Here is a 17,681-nt window from a genome sequence, read left to right as displayed (position 1 = left end):
TCTCTCTTAGCATTATATCATAGACTGAACCAAAGAGAATTACTTAACATAGAGAACAGCTTATTTTTACCTTGTGCATCTATTAACATTCTTAATGTTCCCAGCAGCTTGAATTGAACAGGGGGCATCTCCGATCTGAGAAATTTCAATACTGCTTCTGCAACGCCAGCTGATAGCATCTTAGCCTTATTTACAACTGCATGAATAAAGAACAGGAACAATCTCAAGAACATTTCTGGAAGGTGCAATTTATTTCCAAGACAGTCTTGATGCAATTTTTAAGACACCGTTTGAAAAATAGCTTGTGAACACAGACAGCGTGTGCTGACAATGCTGTGTTTTAGAAAAATGTTGGGGTTGCTAAGATGCAGGTATGAAGTGCAGTGCTGTGTCCCAGCATGCATGCCTAATCTCCAGTGTTCACCCTGACCATGAACTGAAGGCTAGACTTCTCCACCTTGGCTAGGAAAGGAGTCCTCCACAAAATGCACCAAGCAGAAGCCCAGGCTAGAGCTTACCTGTGCCCCAAAATATGGGGAAACATCTCTGATACCAAACAACACTCTTGTGTTTCTCATAGAGAAAGAAACTAAAGCATCCAATTAGCAGGGCAACCTCGTACCCAGTTCCAATACTTTACACAAAAAACACTGTGGCCTGACATGTCTGGAGTCCTGGTAAGGCCTCCCCAAACTGTCCTTCATCCCTTCCACTAGTCTTAAGTTCTCCACTTCCATGCGTCCAATACTGTACTTAGAAAAAAATACTTATTTCGTATTCAAAGTAGTGTTTAACAAGCAGTTCATCACGGGACCAATTATTCCTTGCTCATTTTTTTGTAACAATATCCATTAAATCTTGTTTAGGTCTCCGGCTGACATCCCTGAGCACAGGCTACAGGGAAGCTTTCCAAACAATGGAAGTTAACAGAACTGCCCAAGAAATATAAGCAAGTGGTGTACCACCAAAGCTGCATGGGTTTAGTATGCACGCACGATCATTTTTAGAAAATTACTCTGTGGAAACTGAAAATAGTAAAATGAGGTTAAATGGATAAAAGGCTCATTTTGTGGCCTTGTACTAGAAAGCATATATAATTATTATAGGCTTGTTTTGTTTTTATGTGCAGGTACTCTGTCTTTTACATTTGGGTAATCAAAACTCACACAAGTGGAGTTATTAAAATGACACAATTAGCATTCAGTTCATTGCCTACAAACAGTAACCAACTGGAACAGGTTGGCTATTCCAACAGCTCAGCTCCAGCTCTAACTTCTGAACTGTCAGAGCTCTAGGAGTTACAGGGAGATGCAGTGCTTCAGCAATTTGGGCACTGCTGTCTGCTGGGGACCCTCAGCTGTGGAAGAGAACCCAAAATGAAAAAATGCAGAGCTCTGCATGGAAGGGTTTGAGAAATCCTATCTGAGGCCTCAGCTCCCTGCCTGCCACATAGCTGCCCTTTCCTTGGTGGGGGGTGATACCGTGGGTTCAGAGTGGCCAAAGGATGGCTTGTGGGTCTGTGATTTATTTAAAACTGCTGGCTGTAGCTGCTGTGCAAAAACTACAAAAGCAGTTATGGGCCTGAATGGAAAGCAGCAGGCTGACCTCCTCCAGAAATGTCAGTCAGTGCTTCCACCCTCAGCCCCTGGGGCTTGCAGGGAGAGAGCAGAATTTCACATTGGTGCAATTAGCAATGCAAAGGGAGGCTTACCAGGAATTGCCAGGTTTCTGAGCGCACTCAGGGCTGCGTGCTGCACAGTTACGTTTCCATCCTCGACGTGTCTGTCTAGCAGATCCATCAGCTTCTGAACTATGCCATTATCCACCATATGGATGCAGTTTCCGTCTGTGCAAGATGAGACAATGTCACTTGTGAGTGAAAGAATATTACTAAGATTTTTATTTGAGCTTTTTAAGAACAGAAGTGTCACTTCCCTGCTCCTTTCTAGATCTTATTGCTGGAGAATTTGACCACCGTCATCAATGGGGGGTTACAGTGCTCATGACAAATTTAGAAAAGTGATATGAGAAACTGAAGAAGGCAGAAATCTATACATCTATCACAAATGTGAAAGGTTTATTTTAATTATTATTTTTAAAGCAGCCTTAACACTTTCCAGGATTTTAAAGTATAAAACTACCAATGGTGCTGTATAGCTTCATACCAGCTTTAACACTGCACACACTTTTTCTGTACAGATGTAGCATGACAGAAAGGCACAAATAAATACATGTAAGATACTATAGCATAGTCTTACCATTTCTGGCAAAATTTGCAATAGCCAATGCTCCTGCAAGCTGTAGCTGATGGCTATTGGAAGGAATCCATGAAAGCACTCTTTGGAACACGCTGCCTTTTCCTCCTTCAAATAACTTTTGCATGGATTCATCTGGAATAAAAAGCCAAAGCTTTGTCAGCAAGCCAAAAAAATGTTAGGGAAAATTCTTCTATTTTTATGTGTCAAGTTCTGCTGGCTTCACTACAATTTATTCAGTCCTGCAATCAGATGGGAGACAAAATCTGACCTACTCCATGTCAAATGGCAGGTCCTTTAGGTTATTTAAAAAATAGTTTAATAATAGTAAACTTCAGCAGCCAAATGGCATACAGGTGTCTGCTGTCGCTTTGCAAAAGGTAAACTGTACTTACACGGTACTTACCTCCAAGCAATAATAAAACCATAAGATCTGAAGCTGTTTTAAGCTCTGCAACATCATCCTCTTTGTCACTATCCACAGTCTTCTGGACAATCTCAAGCAAGCACTCCACCAAGCCTGCTTCAACCAGCTGCAGCTTAATGACATCTGAAGAACAGCATGGAGAGGAGGAGTCAACATTACGAGTTTAAACACATCTATTGTACCTGCATGCAGGACAGCAAACACGTAACAATGCCAAGTGTTTCACTGACGGCTCGTCAGTGCAACTTAATTATTGTAGGTTCTCAGGGTCAACTTCCATCACTGCTCATCTACCAGGTGCTCCCCCAGCTCTGGACTGCCTTTAGACCACGTCTACACACTGTGAAGCAGTGTGGGGCTGCTCTTCTGTTCTCAAAAATGAGCAAATTTATCTGCAGAAAACATCTGGCATCTCAGTCCTCACACAGCATGCTCATAAGGGCTGTGCTGCGTTTGGGATCTCCGAAGACTTTGGAGTGTGCTGCAGAACAAACCTAACGTCTCACCTTCTATTTCATCCACAGAAGAACTACTGACTTCCCACAGACACGCAAATATCAAATACAAAACTTTTTGATGAAATTTCAGAGCAATTAATCACCTATTTCTTTCAGCTGAGCCAAGGTTTCGGCCTTTGTTGAAAAGGCTGCAGGAGGAGTACAGTAAGGCCAAATCCAGCAGGCTGGGCTGGGAGAGGAATTTATTGTGATTGGAGAAAACCTGAACACTGATACAGCAAACTCATTGCATAGTTATTAGCAATAAGGCTCAACAGAGAAGGTGATGAACGTGGTATTCAGGTGGTGAAATAGGATTTGGAAGCAACATTTTCTGTCTCTGTAACACAATTTTTAACACCTTTTTTCCCCCTGCGACCAGAGCTGGGCATCTCCTCTTTTACATGCCTAATTTCCTTTTCTGTTAAGAGGGGATGGCAGGTTGCCTGATGCTGTGTCACCTCTTTTTGTTGCATGAAAGCGATTCTGGTAGTTTTTTCATACCGACTTTAGACAAAAGAAGCTCTGCAGAAACGTCCAAACAAATGGATAGCGCATAGTATTTTTGCATGAGATGGTGTTTTAACAGTAAGGAGCTTAGCCTGAGTTTAAAAACATTTTAAGGCCAAAGCTGTGGATGCATTTTTTTTTCCACAAGCGACAATTGGGTGAGGAGGTGTCGCACCTCCAGTGAAGGATGTGTCTGATTCTCTCCATTTACTGCTGTTGCCAGGCTTTTTGCCTGACCGAAATGGTTCCTCTCAAAGCAGCTGGCCTTCTCATGAACTTTGTTAGGGAACACAAAATATTCAATTGGGATTTTTTTTTAATAGGTACTTTTGCACTGAGGCCCTTAAAAAGTTGTGGAACATCAGGTCGCTGTGATTTGAAAGATAAATTGCTGCACCAGGGTCCTTAAAAACAGAACAAAACGAACTAAAATACCTCCCCCACCAAACAAACAAGGCAACTCCCCCCAAATCCATTCTGCAAATTGTTCATTTAGATGTTTTTGCCTGCTGGCCTATTGCCAATGATCTACAGTGAAAAGCACCCAAACGGTACCAGCACAGTGAACTCACTCCCTTTAAACACGCCTTGAATGCACGGTGACAGAGTTCAGCTGACTACCTTGTAACGTGCCAGTGGCTGAGTTATGTTCAGCAGCAGTAAACCCATCAAAGTTTACTGTGACTGTAAAACGCAGAGAAAAATTAAGCATTTGAACCGAGATATGTGAAACTCACACAATGTTGGACCCGATTCTGCATCAGTCTCCAAGGATGGAACAATTTTAGAGCTGCATGCTAGTTATTATATAATAAATGAAGAGATTTTGGCAAAATGCACATTTTTAGAACTGAAGAGAGGAATCCTGTTTCACATATCATTTACAATAAAAGACAAAATAACTGCTGAGAATAGACATTACCACTTCTTTAAATTGAAGTCAAGATTTATCTTGATTTATACTATGTAAAACAGATAGATGTTGAAAAGAGTAGGATGAGACTTAAATCTTCAGAATCTACCATTCCAAGATTTATTCCATTTAAACAAATTTTAATGTTGAGGTGATGAAAACAAAGTATAGAGCCATCAAATACTGTGCTGTCTTCATACTGAGCTGCTTCCCACTTCAGGCCAGAACTAGCTCCACAGGTTAACTCATTTTTTAGTTTCCCTTAAGGGCAGATGGCAGATTATACAAACCACACAGAAGTCCTTCTGGAGGAACATCCTGCAGGGATGATCCTGCACACATCCCTGTCATTCACTGCTCAAACCAGACAATGGACCTAGGTCTCCTGGGGCTAATAGTAATATATTCCACCAAACCCCCAAATTAAATGTAAATGATCTCTCAATGAATAGTAAGCAGAGAGCGTCCTGGTCTTAGCTCTGCAATTAGCTTGCCCCTTGTAAAAATACTTCCATAGGACATGAAACTGTTGGTGGTTCTGAGATCCCAGGAACTGATGTAGTGGCTGACTTATTGGTGCTGTAATGGGCTATGAACACTTCAGCCGATCGTGGTGCTCTTCCTGTTGTTCCTCAGGGATTACAGAACTACAACAGCCTCTTGCGAGCTTTGAGGGGAAAATGGAGTTCTCCTCATTTCACAGATAAATCTGCTGGCTACTTTAGAGAAGTAACTACCAATAATAAGCTCCATCGAGTCTAAAATGTAACTTTTCAATCAAATGGACTGCGCTCAAAACATAGGAGAAGAATATGGTGCTGAAGGCGAGCATAATACTTAACAGTTCTACAAGATACTGCTTCATTATTATTGTGCATTAATATGAAGCAGAGGTGTGATAGTTACTATGTATTTCCTAGCATCTATCATTAGAAAATTATATCAAAGCTCTTATGGGCATCTTTGATATTCACATTTGTCTAGAAAATACTGTGAAATCCTCTAAAAAGCTGCTTTTAATATTCCCACTGCTGTTACGGGGAAATCAAACATAACATAATCATACAGAAAGTGAATCAGAGGTGGAATCAGCATCAACAACTTGTAGGCCCCCGTCATGTGCTCAGACAATTGACATTCGCTTCATCTGAAACTGTCATCACAAGGATCAACCATGCAAACTTCTGAACAAAGCAGCCAGTTAATCTGCCTTTAGTCCCTAAAACAAACAACAATATCCTTTCTTTTATAGCAAAAAAAATACTGTAAGATTAAAATTAAAATTCTCACCGTTTTCTGCCAGGGGAGCCAGAACTTCAAAGATCATCTCTTTTTTATCATGCTCTATTTGTTTCTTGAACAGTTTCACAAGCTCTTCAGCAATGTTTGTGTAGGCAAACTGCTCTTTACTTGACTCTGTGAAGAAAAAAAAAAAATCAAAACCACATCAAGTAAACAAATCAAAAAGTAGAACTATTTTCTCTCTGTTACCGTGTTTATTCAGTAAGATGATTAATAGTGCTCTTCACAGACAAGAACAATAGACTCGCGCTTGTCACTAAATGAAAAGAAAAATGTCTAATGCTTCTAAACAAATGTACTGACTTAATTATGATTAAGACTGTTAAAAAAATATCTATATTTATGATCAAGGCTGTTGGGGCTGTTTCTGACCCAGAGAATGTAAAGGTAGCTATAGAAACAGTAACGTTATGAAAATAGATATTAAGTCTTTGATTACCCTCAGCTTAACGGGAAGAATCACAGATTATATACTGCATTTTTCATGGGAGAGATGAAGAGTCATACTGAAAGCTTTAATTTTTACACGGTTTTGCAATGGTGACTTTTCCTTTGAGATCTGTGCATGGCCGTTTCATACTGCGCAGATCACACAGGGCAGCTTTGCAGACAGGCTAGCTTGCTACGAGGAGGTTAGCCAGCAGATAATGGTTCTTCACACATCGTGGATTCAACAAAAGCATCTCCTCCTCCATCACCTGCATCTTATTCTTCTTCCCTGGCAGTTTTACAGGGGATGCAGATGGTAGGGCTGGTGTTCTGCATTCTCCAGTTGCCACCTCCTGAGGACCATCTGTAGTTAAAAAACCTTCCAGCACCTTTGCTACTGCTCTAATGGATCGTTAGGGATTATTTTAATGTAGAATTGACCAAGGACTGGGAACAAGCAGGAACTGCAGACTGACCCAGCCCCTTTTCCATACATCCCATTGTTGTTTTCTCTCTCTATATGTAAGATCGTGTAGCATATTCTAAGTGGATTTTTGACCTTTCCAGTATTTATAAAAGCACAGCTACTACTCTCTGTTGGGTTTTTGCCCTGCTTTGACACAGAATAACTTTCATTTAATGTTTCTCAAGGGATCTGTGCATTGCAGTTGTCTTTTCTAAGTGATGAAAGATGACAACCTAACAATAAAACTCCCTGAAGTTATAAGGCAAAAATAAAATATTACAGTTACAATGTGATCGACTAAGCTTTTGCTTAAGGGAGATTAAAGTATTACAAGCTGAATTAATTTTGTGCCAATCTCATAGAACAAGCATTATTTTTCACCACCCAGGAGCAGGAAGGGAAGTGGCTGCCGTTGAGCTTCTTTCTCATGGCTCTTTTTGCTCAGCTGGGCAGTGCTGGCTCTTCCCAAACAGGGAAAGGAAATGGCATTCTCAGCAAAGATACCATTTATTGTATTTAATATCCGTATGGACTTCCAGTAAATGAGTTGTATTACACTTTCTCCTGTGCAGACAGATAGACACAGTGCCTATCTTGAAGATCTCTGATCTACTCATTTCTCTAGTGCTATTATGATGAGTCTTTCTGTTGTTGTTTATTATGCAAACTTGCCTCCTGTGAATAAAGGTATTATGTGTGTGATCAGACTAGCGTAGATGAGGACATAATATTCCCTCTGGCCTTGAAAACTATGAACATAACATCACTTTAAATAATTCCAGGCCTCCAAATAGTACTAACTCAAAGATACATTTTTCACATTTTGAATTGCTGAATGTCCTTTGAAATTCAGGATGATGATGATCACTGCTATATTATTACGCTCCAGAGTAAATAAGTAAATAAATGAAAAATAAGAGGACTAGAATTCTACAAAATAGGTTAGCAAAAGAACAACACTGATTTAAAACACAGCTGATAAAACGCAGGACCTAACGTGCTGGTTAGTTAGAAACACTTAGTTTTCATTTACCAATGAAAATCAATGCAATTGCAAAGGCTCTGGATCAAAGCATGATCACAAACTTCAATTTAAATGAAGTTGCAAGTAAACTTTTAAAAAATACCATCTCTAGCTTGGCACTGTTCATGATTTATATATGCAAGTATTTAGTCTACTACATGTTAAAAGTCAACACCTAAAAGAATATTGTACAGGCAGATTTACAAACTGTGCCTGTCTCAGTTTCATTCAATGATTTCCATGAGCCCAATTTAATCCTGATACAATGTTGCGGAGCTGCACCAGGATATATTATTTATATTATTAATAAATAATTCACTGTAAGTAGGAAATACTGCTCAGGAAATACTGTTGGTGATTTAAAATGTGCCCAGTTGCATTGAAGAACATTAACATAAAACATAAGGTGTACTAAGTACCCAAATAAATTTAAGTTACTGAAGGAAAGAGACAACTATGGGTTTTAGAGATAAGCAGAAATTGCTCGCTTTAAATTTTGAATATACCAGAAGGAATGGAAGAAGCATCAGTGCAAGACTTTTGTTATTCTTAATATTTAACTTTAAGAAAATTGGATGTAAATTTGAGATTAATATTGCGGACTTACCAAGTTCTGCTAAATTGCCAAAAGCAACAAGGCACATCTCTGTCAGAGCTGCATTTTGGCAATGAATACCCAACAATTTCACTAACGTAGGAATAACACCCATATTGATAAGCTGCGACTGCAGGGTATCTACATAAAAAGAAAGTATAACAACGAGTTAGTATTTCTGTTTGTAGTAGTATTCTTTAGATCAAAAAAGCATTTTTCACACAAAGCAACTTCTAGCCTAAGCAGCATTAAAATGGCTGTCTCCTCTACACTAGGATCTGGTCCAGACATGGGATATGGACTCAGAATTCCCCCTTCCCCTGGCAATGGGACACCTTCCCAGAAATATTCCCTCCTGCTCTGGTGGTTAGGTATTGTGAATTATGCAGCTACGGGTCCTTTTGTGGTTCCTAATATATGTTGGGTTTGGTTCTTAGCTGACTGAGACTAGCTGACTGAAATCAAACAAAACTACATCAGTGAAAAACTTATTTATCTGAGAGCGTGGTTCTATATACTGTTATCTCTTAGAGATCAAAACTGGAAAATTAAAAGTAGAATGAATATAAACTGGTACTGAAATAAACATGAAAAGTTTTATAAACACAGGAAGTCACAATGTAGATTATGAGGAGCTTGAGAAAAAAGAAAGTTTAATAAAGACAAAAAAAATGGAAGGTTTAAGAAAAGTCCTTAGAAGCCATTCTGATAATTTCTTGCATAGGATGAAAGTTTATAGTATTTACAAGTAAGAAAGTTATTGCTCCTAGATGTCTGCAAATAGAAAGGTGCTTTGATAGTTAGGCAGAAACATGATTGTTTTAAAGGAGTATTTATAACCATATTTTCTCTTACACATTTTACCTATAACATAGCAAAGAAGAAAAACATTGTTTCACAGTTGAATAGAATGAAGCAGACATGAACACACCAGATGTTAAGTAATTTTCCTAAGCATCTTTCTTCCTTTATTTCTAAGCACTTTAGCTACGTTTAAATGTTATAGACTCAAAAGATAAGGATCCAAAGCCCAGTGAATTCAAAAGAATTCTATTACTTCATTTAGCTTTGGATCAAGCCCTACAGGGGGAATTATTATTATTATTATTATTTAAGGAATTCATTCTGAGCAGCTGAAATCAGTTGAAGTTTTTAGCATCTGTGGAATCAGAGCCATAGAAATTGCAATTTTTATAGGGAGATAAAAATATCTTACAACTGAAGTCTAGAGGATTTAGTATCATCTCATGCTCTCAGAAACCTCTTTGCCTTCAAGATTCTGGCGAATGCATTTCAAATTTTCATGTAATTAAAATTATGAAAAGATTTTGGAATGCTTAGTTCATTTATATTTAGTAAAAATGCTTTTTGAATAATCATCGATTTGATGCACTAAATAAGTAAATGTTGCAGTTATTACAGGTTATTGGGGATGAACAGGAATCCTTATGGCTTGATGTCTTTAATAAAACTGTATTACTTACCAGTAACTGAATTTTCCTTTTTTTTGGGGGGTGGGAGGGTGGGCTGGGGGTATTACCTCTTCCACAGATTCATGGTCTTTAGAGAGATTTATGAGAACACCATCTCAGACATCAAAGAGCTGTTGAAGTTGTCAAATTTCAGGTAAGTACAAATTGCACTAGCGCATGCATTGAATGCCATTTTACCTCCAGCAGACGTGTGAGTCACTACAATGCCCTCCTACTTCGTCCCAAACTGAAACATCTACGTCTTAATAGAGAAACTTGGGGGGGGGGGGGGGTGAGGGTGGGGAGCTGGAATGGTTCTTTGGAGAAAATGATTGTGTAGGAGAACTCAAGTTACTGGTAAATAATCTGTTTTTCTCCTTGATTTGTGATTGTCCCCTGCAGACACTTAAAAATGCTGAAGGAAAATTGGTAGTCATGGAGAGTAGGAGAACAAAGACACAAACCACAAATGCCATAGAAAATTATGTGGAAAGAAGTTGTTTTGTTACTAGACTATGCCTTTAGTCACTCTAAAATCACTTCATCCAACTCTAATGGACAAAGAGAGAATCTCTTTGAGTAATCTCTATGGGCTCCACTTGGCAAAGCAATCTGACACCAGAAACACAAACTCTGTACTTCGAGCAGTGCTTTTTTCTGCTGTCTTTCTCTTTACACAATAGATACAAAAAGTCTGGAGGAAAAGATGAGTGGAAAAAGGGAAACTATATCCAACCCTGAAAGAAAAAAAGGAATCTTAAGAGCTAAATGGAAGGATATATTGTTCAAGAGTGCATTGCTTTAAGGGACTCTAGAAATCCCTAACAGGAAAAAAGGAAGAAGAAAATATACCACAAAAGAGTAATTGCACTGGTTTAAAAGTCAGATGTTGCATCTGACTCCATACCAGAGTTATTTCCCTGGTGTAGGAGTGTACCTGAGCACAGGAATGGCCTAGTGCAGGAATGGGATATAAAGAATCGTCAGCAAGGGAAAATCCAGGCACTGTATCGATGCCTTAGCTGCAGTAAGCAGGACGTATTTTCTCCTCTGACAAAGATAGGACAACCCTGTGAGTCACAAAGCTGCACAGGAGGCAAAACCTTCAAAAATGTAAGGCCGCCAGCAGCTATTTGCCATAATTAAGCCTGGGCTTCCCATACAAATTCTGAATTTGTTTGTTATATCTGTCGTTATCACCAATAGGAGGCTCTTTCTCTATTAAATGCAAGAGCAAATTCTATTAAAGGGTAAACTTGCAAAACTGCATTTTCCTGATGAAATATTTTCTTTCATATTGCTTAAAGAAAAAAAAAAAAAAAAAGGAAAGTGATGCTAGGGGGAAATTGTAGACATCTTTAACAAAAAGATTCTCTCATCTGAATTTTGCCCCTATGTGATGCCCTGAGGTAAATGAGTTTAGCATGAAGTTTGGGGAGATAAGCAATAGGCTTCTCACCGGTATGGAGACCTGCAGCACTTTTTCGTTTGGAGAAATGAAAAACATTGGAATGGTTCAGCCTGCAGAACAGGGACCAGCAGCAGCTCTCAGGCTCTCCTGTGAAAGAGCACGGCCTGGGTAACCTGGAATAATTGCGTAATGTCAACCCTTCACTGCATGAAGTGCTAGGGCCCTATTAGAGCAGGAGACAGTCTCAGGGGAAATATGAATCCATCCTACAAGAAGTTGCCTGATGCAGGGCTAAATGAAACCACGAGGCCCGGCAACATCACGTCTCAGGATGAAACAACATTCCTACCAGCTTCCTAAGCAGAACTTGGTGCATACTGAATGGGAAGCATGAAAAACCGAATGCCTCTGCTGAATTTCTGACTTAAAACTAGAAAAGAAACTCTCAAATTTTACGCTGCTATCAATGTTGCACTAGTTAGACGCCTCCGTGTTCTCTCGGGGCTGAAAAGCACTGATAGTGATGCTGCACAGATGCATATACAGGTAGATAAAAGGCAATCAATACATGCGCCAGCACAAATAATTACCTACCTAAAACTTGAATTTCAATGGCTCCATGTCCTTCGGTGACACACATGGAAACTCCAAAGAGTAAGATCTGAGGAGAATATCCCAAATTGAGAACTTTATTGGGGGCATTTGAATTCAAAATGCTGATTTAGGCTGTTTGATTTTGGACAGAATTTTAGAAAACAGCTAGTCATTTTGTGTTTTATCAGTAACAGTGATTATATCACTAATGTTTTCTACAAATTGGTGACATAAATTCATACCCTAAAAAAAAACACCAAAAAACACAACTGCTTGTGACCCCCACATCTATGTTAAATCATCATATAACATACCTCACTATCATTAAGAAAAAACAAACATACTTTTTATCTGCTTTTACATGCTTTATGTTACTTTGCATTTAAGTATATTTAGGACTTGAAAGCATGCTAAACATTTTTAGCTGTGATGTAAATGAAACAAAAACCACGGCAAGCATGAAAATTAGCAAAGGTAAGTCTTAGAAGGAAACGTTGAAATACTGCTATTAGACCATGATCATGGTACCATAAATCTCCCTTTCAGTCCTTGTGTAGCTTCTGCAGATGGTAAACAATGCAAGACAGTCCCCAACACTCATTCCAGTCACTAAGAGTTTTGTGAGGATAAGAAAAGCTTGGCAGTTGTATGATTTAACATCGTAATTTTACATTTTACAAAGGCACTGAATGAAAAAAGACAACTTTGACAGACTAAAGTTTAATATGAAATGAGATGAGAAAGTAATCTATAAACAGACTTTTCCTTTATATATTCATACGTAAATACACATACATGCATACTGTGTCCAGTTGACTTCTGATCTACAACTTGACTACCTAAGAATCCAATTGACCTAGTTCTTCCATCCATTTAAAAATGCTTTTGTGATTTGTTTTGTAAGTCTCAAGAGAGACAATTAGCTACCTTACAGACTGATCCCATTAACTTGCAAATAGTCTTAGGTCACAGGATTATGAGATCTGCAGAATAACTACTCATGTCACTAGCTCTTTTACGTGACTATTTGCATGTGATTATTAGTTTTATTAGTTATTAGTTTTTCACTCTTTATCCAAGCCTGCTTTGTCTCTTGCTCTTCAGCAGATTCGTAGCTACATAGAGACTGTACGTACCAATATGTCTTCAGAATGGGAGAAGTATAACAACACACTGATCGCATCAAAGGGTGCCAAAACAGCTGTTTTAAAGCACAGTTGCTCTGTTCCCTAAAGAAAGTTTGCATGGCTTGACAAAGAAATAGTTGCTACAGGCTTTTGTCAAGGCTTGCTTCTTTACAGAAATTATGCCACGAGCAAAGACGTTCACAAACACGCTTGTCTCATTCCTAGCCATACCTGCAACTTGGCATTTTATGAACTAATAATGAAAAGCAGGGATGAGCTATTTGAGTCTGACTGAAAACAGGCATTAAAATACGATTAAGACAGACAGGGTCAAGATAATCCTAGACTGAAGACAAAGGGATGCATCCCATAAAATATCCCTCTGATTTCTAGCAATGCAATTAAAAATCAACACTTTTTTTTTTTTTTTAAAGCTTAAAAGAACAGGAAGAGATGCTAAAGCCAAGTTTGTTCTGTTAACATTGTAGCACCTAATGAAATGATAAGATACCAGGGAAGCAAAAGGATTGAGAGACAGCAGGCAAAAATAATTCCAGAACATGAGCAGATGGCACAAGAACCTTACAAAGGAAATCTCAGTTTTAAAGCTTAGACAACAACGTTATGAATGGAGTTACAATTGCAAGCTGAGCGTCCAGAACTAGCACAAGATACAGGAATGCTAATTTGCTCTGGTTAGGAAAAGAAAATACTACCTGTAGCTGTGCTTTAGTTGCCATTTTTGTAAAATTCACGTGTGGTAAATGCCCTGTGCTAATTCAAAAACACGAAGCACTCTAGAATGAGTCTCTAATGTTAAAAAAAAAAAAAAAAAAAAAAAAAAAAAAAAAAAAAGTAGTTTATAGCTATTAAAAATAAAGTAGTCACTACTTGAAAAAAAGGGCAATTAGTAGACTGAGAATAGTGAGCTGTTTAGAATCAAATAAACAATTTATATGCCCTTTGCTCATAAAATGCTAAGAATTAGAAAATATTAGGGTGTTCACAGATAATTAAACACAACTAAACCAAATACACTGTAATCATCCTTATGGGGATAGCTAGTGCAACTTGAAAGAGTTTGAGTCATTAAAAGCGGTAAAGGAATCTTCAAAGTCCCCACCTGCAACTTTGTTTCATAGCATGCTAAGCAGGGAAAGATTAGAGAAACAATAAAACAGAAGGTAGAAGTGCTGTTTCAAAGACTGAAACACTTCCTTCTCATGCTTCCAGTATTCTTTTTTATTTTTGCCCAATTTGTTTCCATAACTACAGGCAAAGCAATCTGGGGCTCTAGGATGCAATCTCATACTTCTCATCTCTCAATAAAACCAATACAGTGTTTATCTTCTTCGTAAGTAACATGGGATTGAGTTTTTGCACGTAAATCCTGAAAACAGTATTTGATAATCTGTGCATACAATTCACTGTCAGGGCAACCTGAGTTTGCTTCTTTAACAGGTCAGTAGAGAACTGCATTTACTCAGCATATGATCCACCTGATGCTGCGATACGTGGAAGTAAGCACTTTTCTCGGGCTTACATTTGACACAGACTGTCGTACTGAACACATAATATGGTTTGCAGGTAGTATTTTCAGAGCAGTTCACAACCGTACTACAGCTGTACCTATGGCTCTTAAAACAAATCTGGCAAGGCAGGCCAACTACCTGTCTCACCACGCACATGCTCCTGAGTTTTCTTCTTAAAACTCTGTCTTTTTGCTTGTTTGTTTGTTTAATTCAGACTTTAATTCAGTGGTTGCCACAGCTGGTGGGCAGACTCACTGGCCACAGCAGAGCTACAGGACCAGAGAATACACAGCATAGCCATGGGTGCTGGGTGCCTACAGAAAGGTCCTTTACAGAGACCACCAGGTACATGGACCGAAGGTGAGGATTTGGAAAGTCCCCAGCACTCCTCCCTGACGTGGTGGTGGGACAGAGCAGTGGTCTGCAGCCAGAATCAGGAGCTGGGATTGTTTCTCACTTCTGACACCACTTCAGTAGATCCTGCGAGCATTGCATCAGTTTGTTAGTTCGTGTGAGGTGAGAAGATGTCATTTAGCAGAGTAGAGAGCAGCTAGTGAATCCTCCTAGTTGACACTGATCTATATAACTGCTTTATTGATTGCATCAGAATAAGCTATCTTACTAGATGGGATAAGTCATTTACACAATGTTCTTAACAGTTCAACTGTTATCTTGGAGATTTATCTTTAGTTTATCTAGGGAAGATTTGCTAGGAGCTTGGCCACTGAAGCAAAATTGATGCAGCATCTCTATACATCTCTTTGGGACTGGTCTGTCTTGTGCTACCAAATACACTGGATTCTTATTAGTCTTAATGCAGAGGATCGTGGCAGCTTATAGGTGAGAAAATCTATTTGCTCCAAAAAAAATTAACAAATAAAGAAAATATGGAGTTAATTCTATAAAATTCAGAAAAAAATGTGACACACAGACATCAAGCAAAAAAGTTCCTGAAAACCATATGAAATAAAGGAGCTAGAAAGTTGTTATTTGGTGAAGAAGGCAGAAGTACTGTAAACAAGTATTCCTGGATAGTACTAGGAAAAGAGGAGAGAAAAAGAATGCAAGAACAAGAGAAAGAAATGAGACATATACAGCAGTGATATTTGGAGGCAGAAAAGTAACACTAGGAGCTAAGAGCTCTGGAGAGATGGCGCAGAAAACACACAAGCTATACCAGAAGAGATGGTAAAGTAGATTAAAAATTTATAAAGGTCAAAAAAAAATTAAACCTAAGGACCTTCCTCAAAAGCAGAAGAGTTTGGAAGACACAGGTTTGGAAAGTGATCACAGGATTTATCACAGGAACTGATAAGTTACAATGGTAAGTAGCTAATACAGAAGCTATTTCTTCCTAAGATAAAAGACTACAAATTAGGAAATGGGCATGATCGAAGAAACAATGTGATTAGCTAACTACATTTGCAATCTGTGCCATTTCAAGTTGGGAGAACAGCCTCTATTCAGCTTTCTACATTTCTCCCCATTTTCTCAGAAATTCCAATTTAGAAAAACCTGGAACTATGTGAATGCTATAAAATGTGCCTTGGCATATTACCACACTTGCATGCAGAAGCAAGCTAGGTACTAAAATAGCAGTACATTTGTACAAGTACGGTAGAACAGTGTTTTCTTAGCCTCAGTGGTCAAGGATTTCTCACTTAAGCTACCATCTTGCATTTTTGTCCCAGGCCCTAAACACCTCCACTTAATGTGATAAAGAACATCCACTTACACTTTGTAGGCACAGAACACTGTTGGACATAAACATAAATTATTCCCCATTTATATTAGATGAAAGTAACATAGTTTTGTATACATTTCTCATGGAGAAAAATGAACTGTTTAGCGTATTTACTCCAAATTTCAACAAAAGAATGCCTGGGACAAATCAGTATTATAGGGTCACTTGATACTAAATGAAAAAGAGGACTTAATGTAACCATCTAGTTTACTTCTACAAATCTGTATTGCTTTCAGACACAAGTAAATTCTAAATGTTGACTTTAAATCTTTATGTGATTTGCTATATGGATTTGCCTCAGGAAGACAGTATTTTTGGAACATGATTTTACTGAAATGGAAAATTGTATATGTGAATGGAGTTACTTGATCTTTTTAAATAACTTAGTGTTAGTTTCCACAACATAAACCTACAGTTTAACGTTTATCTTTTTTTTCCCCCTCTTTTGATGGGGTTGTTCTCCTGGTAGACATAAAGCAAGTTTTTGGTGTTGTTTACCATTCTCATTGCTATAGTTCATCAGCATGCCACAAAAGACAGTCAAGAGCTTCTCACTGGCTGGATCTGTCTTATTGCACAGTGACCTTATATGGTCTACTACAATATGTGCACCACCTGCATGGTCAACTGCGTTCCTGCCCTCATCTGTAAAACAAAGAGTTACATTAAAAAAAAATGAAACCAAAACCCACCATAGAGTCCCAAACATGACAGTAATTATACAAAGCAAGTTCTTTAAACAGTGAAATAATTTCTCCAGTGCTGTCGAATTCATCTGTAGAGATGCTCAAGGGCCAGCTTTTAGTGCAACAGAGCTAGGAAAGTGAAAACATCTACAACAAAATGGATTAACCACTTGGCACTAATACCTTTGTAAAGAAGTTTAGTTTGAGGCAGAGCCTCTGAAGCTGATAAATAATATTCTGATTCACATTGGATTACGCAGAGGAAGGCGCTGAGCATTTTGCAATGCCTAGTCCATACATCCTTATGGCTTTGTGGGTCAGGTAAATTGCTCTTACTGTTATGCAGATTGAGAAATCAAAATATAGAGAATATTTGGGCGTACACCATGAGCAATGGGAAATGGGGAAAAAACCGGACAAAGCAGACCAGAGGTACTAGTTCTCAGTGACAAACTGTGTTCATGCACTCAGTCTGCCACACAGAATGTTCTTCGTACTTCTATACCTGGAATTTAATACCATGATCAGATCCTTTTTGTACAGTTAAAAGAAAAATTCACTTTGCATCAGCAACAGACTACAGTGTTCTGAGGTTTCATAAATAACACACCATAATCTCTGTATGGAACTCTGTACAACAAATCCAATTTGATTTATCAGTGTATGAATAAAGGAAAAATTGGCCTTTATTACAGTA

The 17,681-nt window shown here is 38.5% G+C and overlaps 1 protein-coding gene across 8 annotated transcripts in view; it reads right to left on the bottom strand.

The window, feature by feature from the left end:
- The window catches only part of RAP1GDS1 (Rap1 GTPase-GDP dissociation stimulator 1), a 95,124-nt gene that overhangs the window by 10,329 nt on the left and 67,114 nt on the right, over window positions 1–17,681 (bottom strand). For 5 of the 8 annotated variants that reach the window (XM_068681772.1, XM_068681770.1, XM_068681771.1 and 2 more), the window contains 7 exons: window positions 16,797–16,943; window positions 8,431–8,559; window positions 5,893–6,018; window positions 2,662–2,805; window positions 2,259–2,390; window positions 1,712–1,846; window positions 71–196 (listed from right to left, as the gene is read on the bottom strand). In XM_068681772.1, the coding sequence (XP_068537873.1) occupies window positions 71–196; window positions 1,712–1,846; window positions 2,259–2,390; window positions 2,662–2,805; window positions 5,893–6,018; window positions 8,431–8,559; window positions 16,797–16,943 (939 nt within the window). Of the gene's footprint in view, window positions 1–70; window positions 197–1,711; window positions 1,847–2,258; window positions 2,391–2,661; window positions 2,806–5,892; window positions 6,019–8,430; window positions 8,560–11,895; window positions 11,963–16,796; window positions 16,944–17,681 lie in introns of all 8 variants that reach the window. The other 3 variants (XM_068681773.1, XM_068681776.1, XM_068681777.1) reach the window with 2 other exon arrangements.

This window comes from Anas acuta, chromosome 4, assembly GCF_963932015.1.
Source record: "Anas acuta chromosome 4, bAnaAcu1.1, whole genome shotgun sequence".
NCBI classification, from domain to species: Eukaryota; Metazoa; Chordata; class Aves; order Anseriformes; family Anatidae; genus Anas; species Anas acuta.
This window is presented reverse-complemented; position numbering and strand designations above follow the sequence as displayed.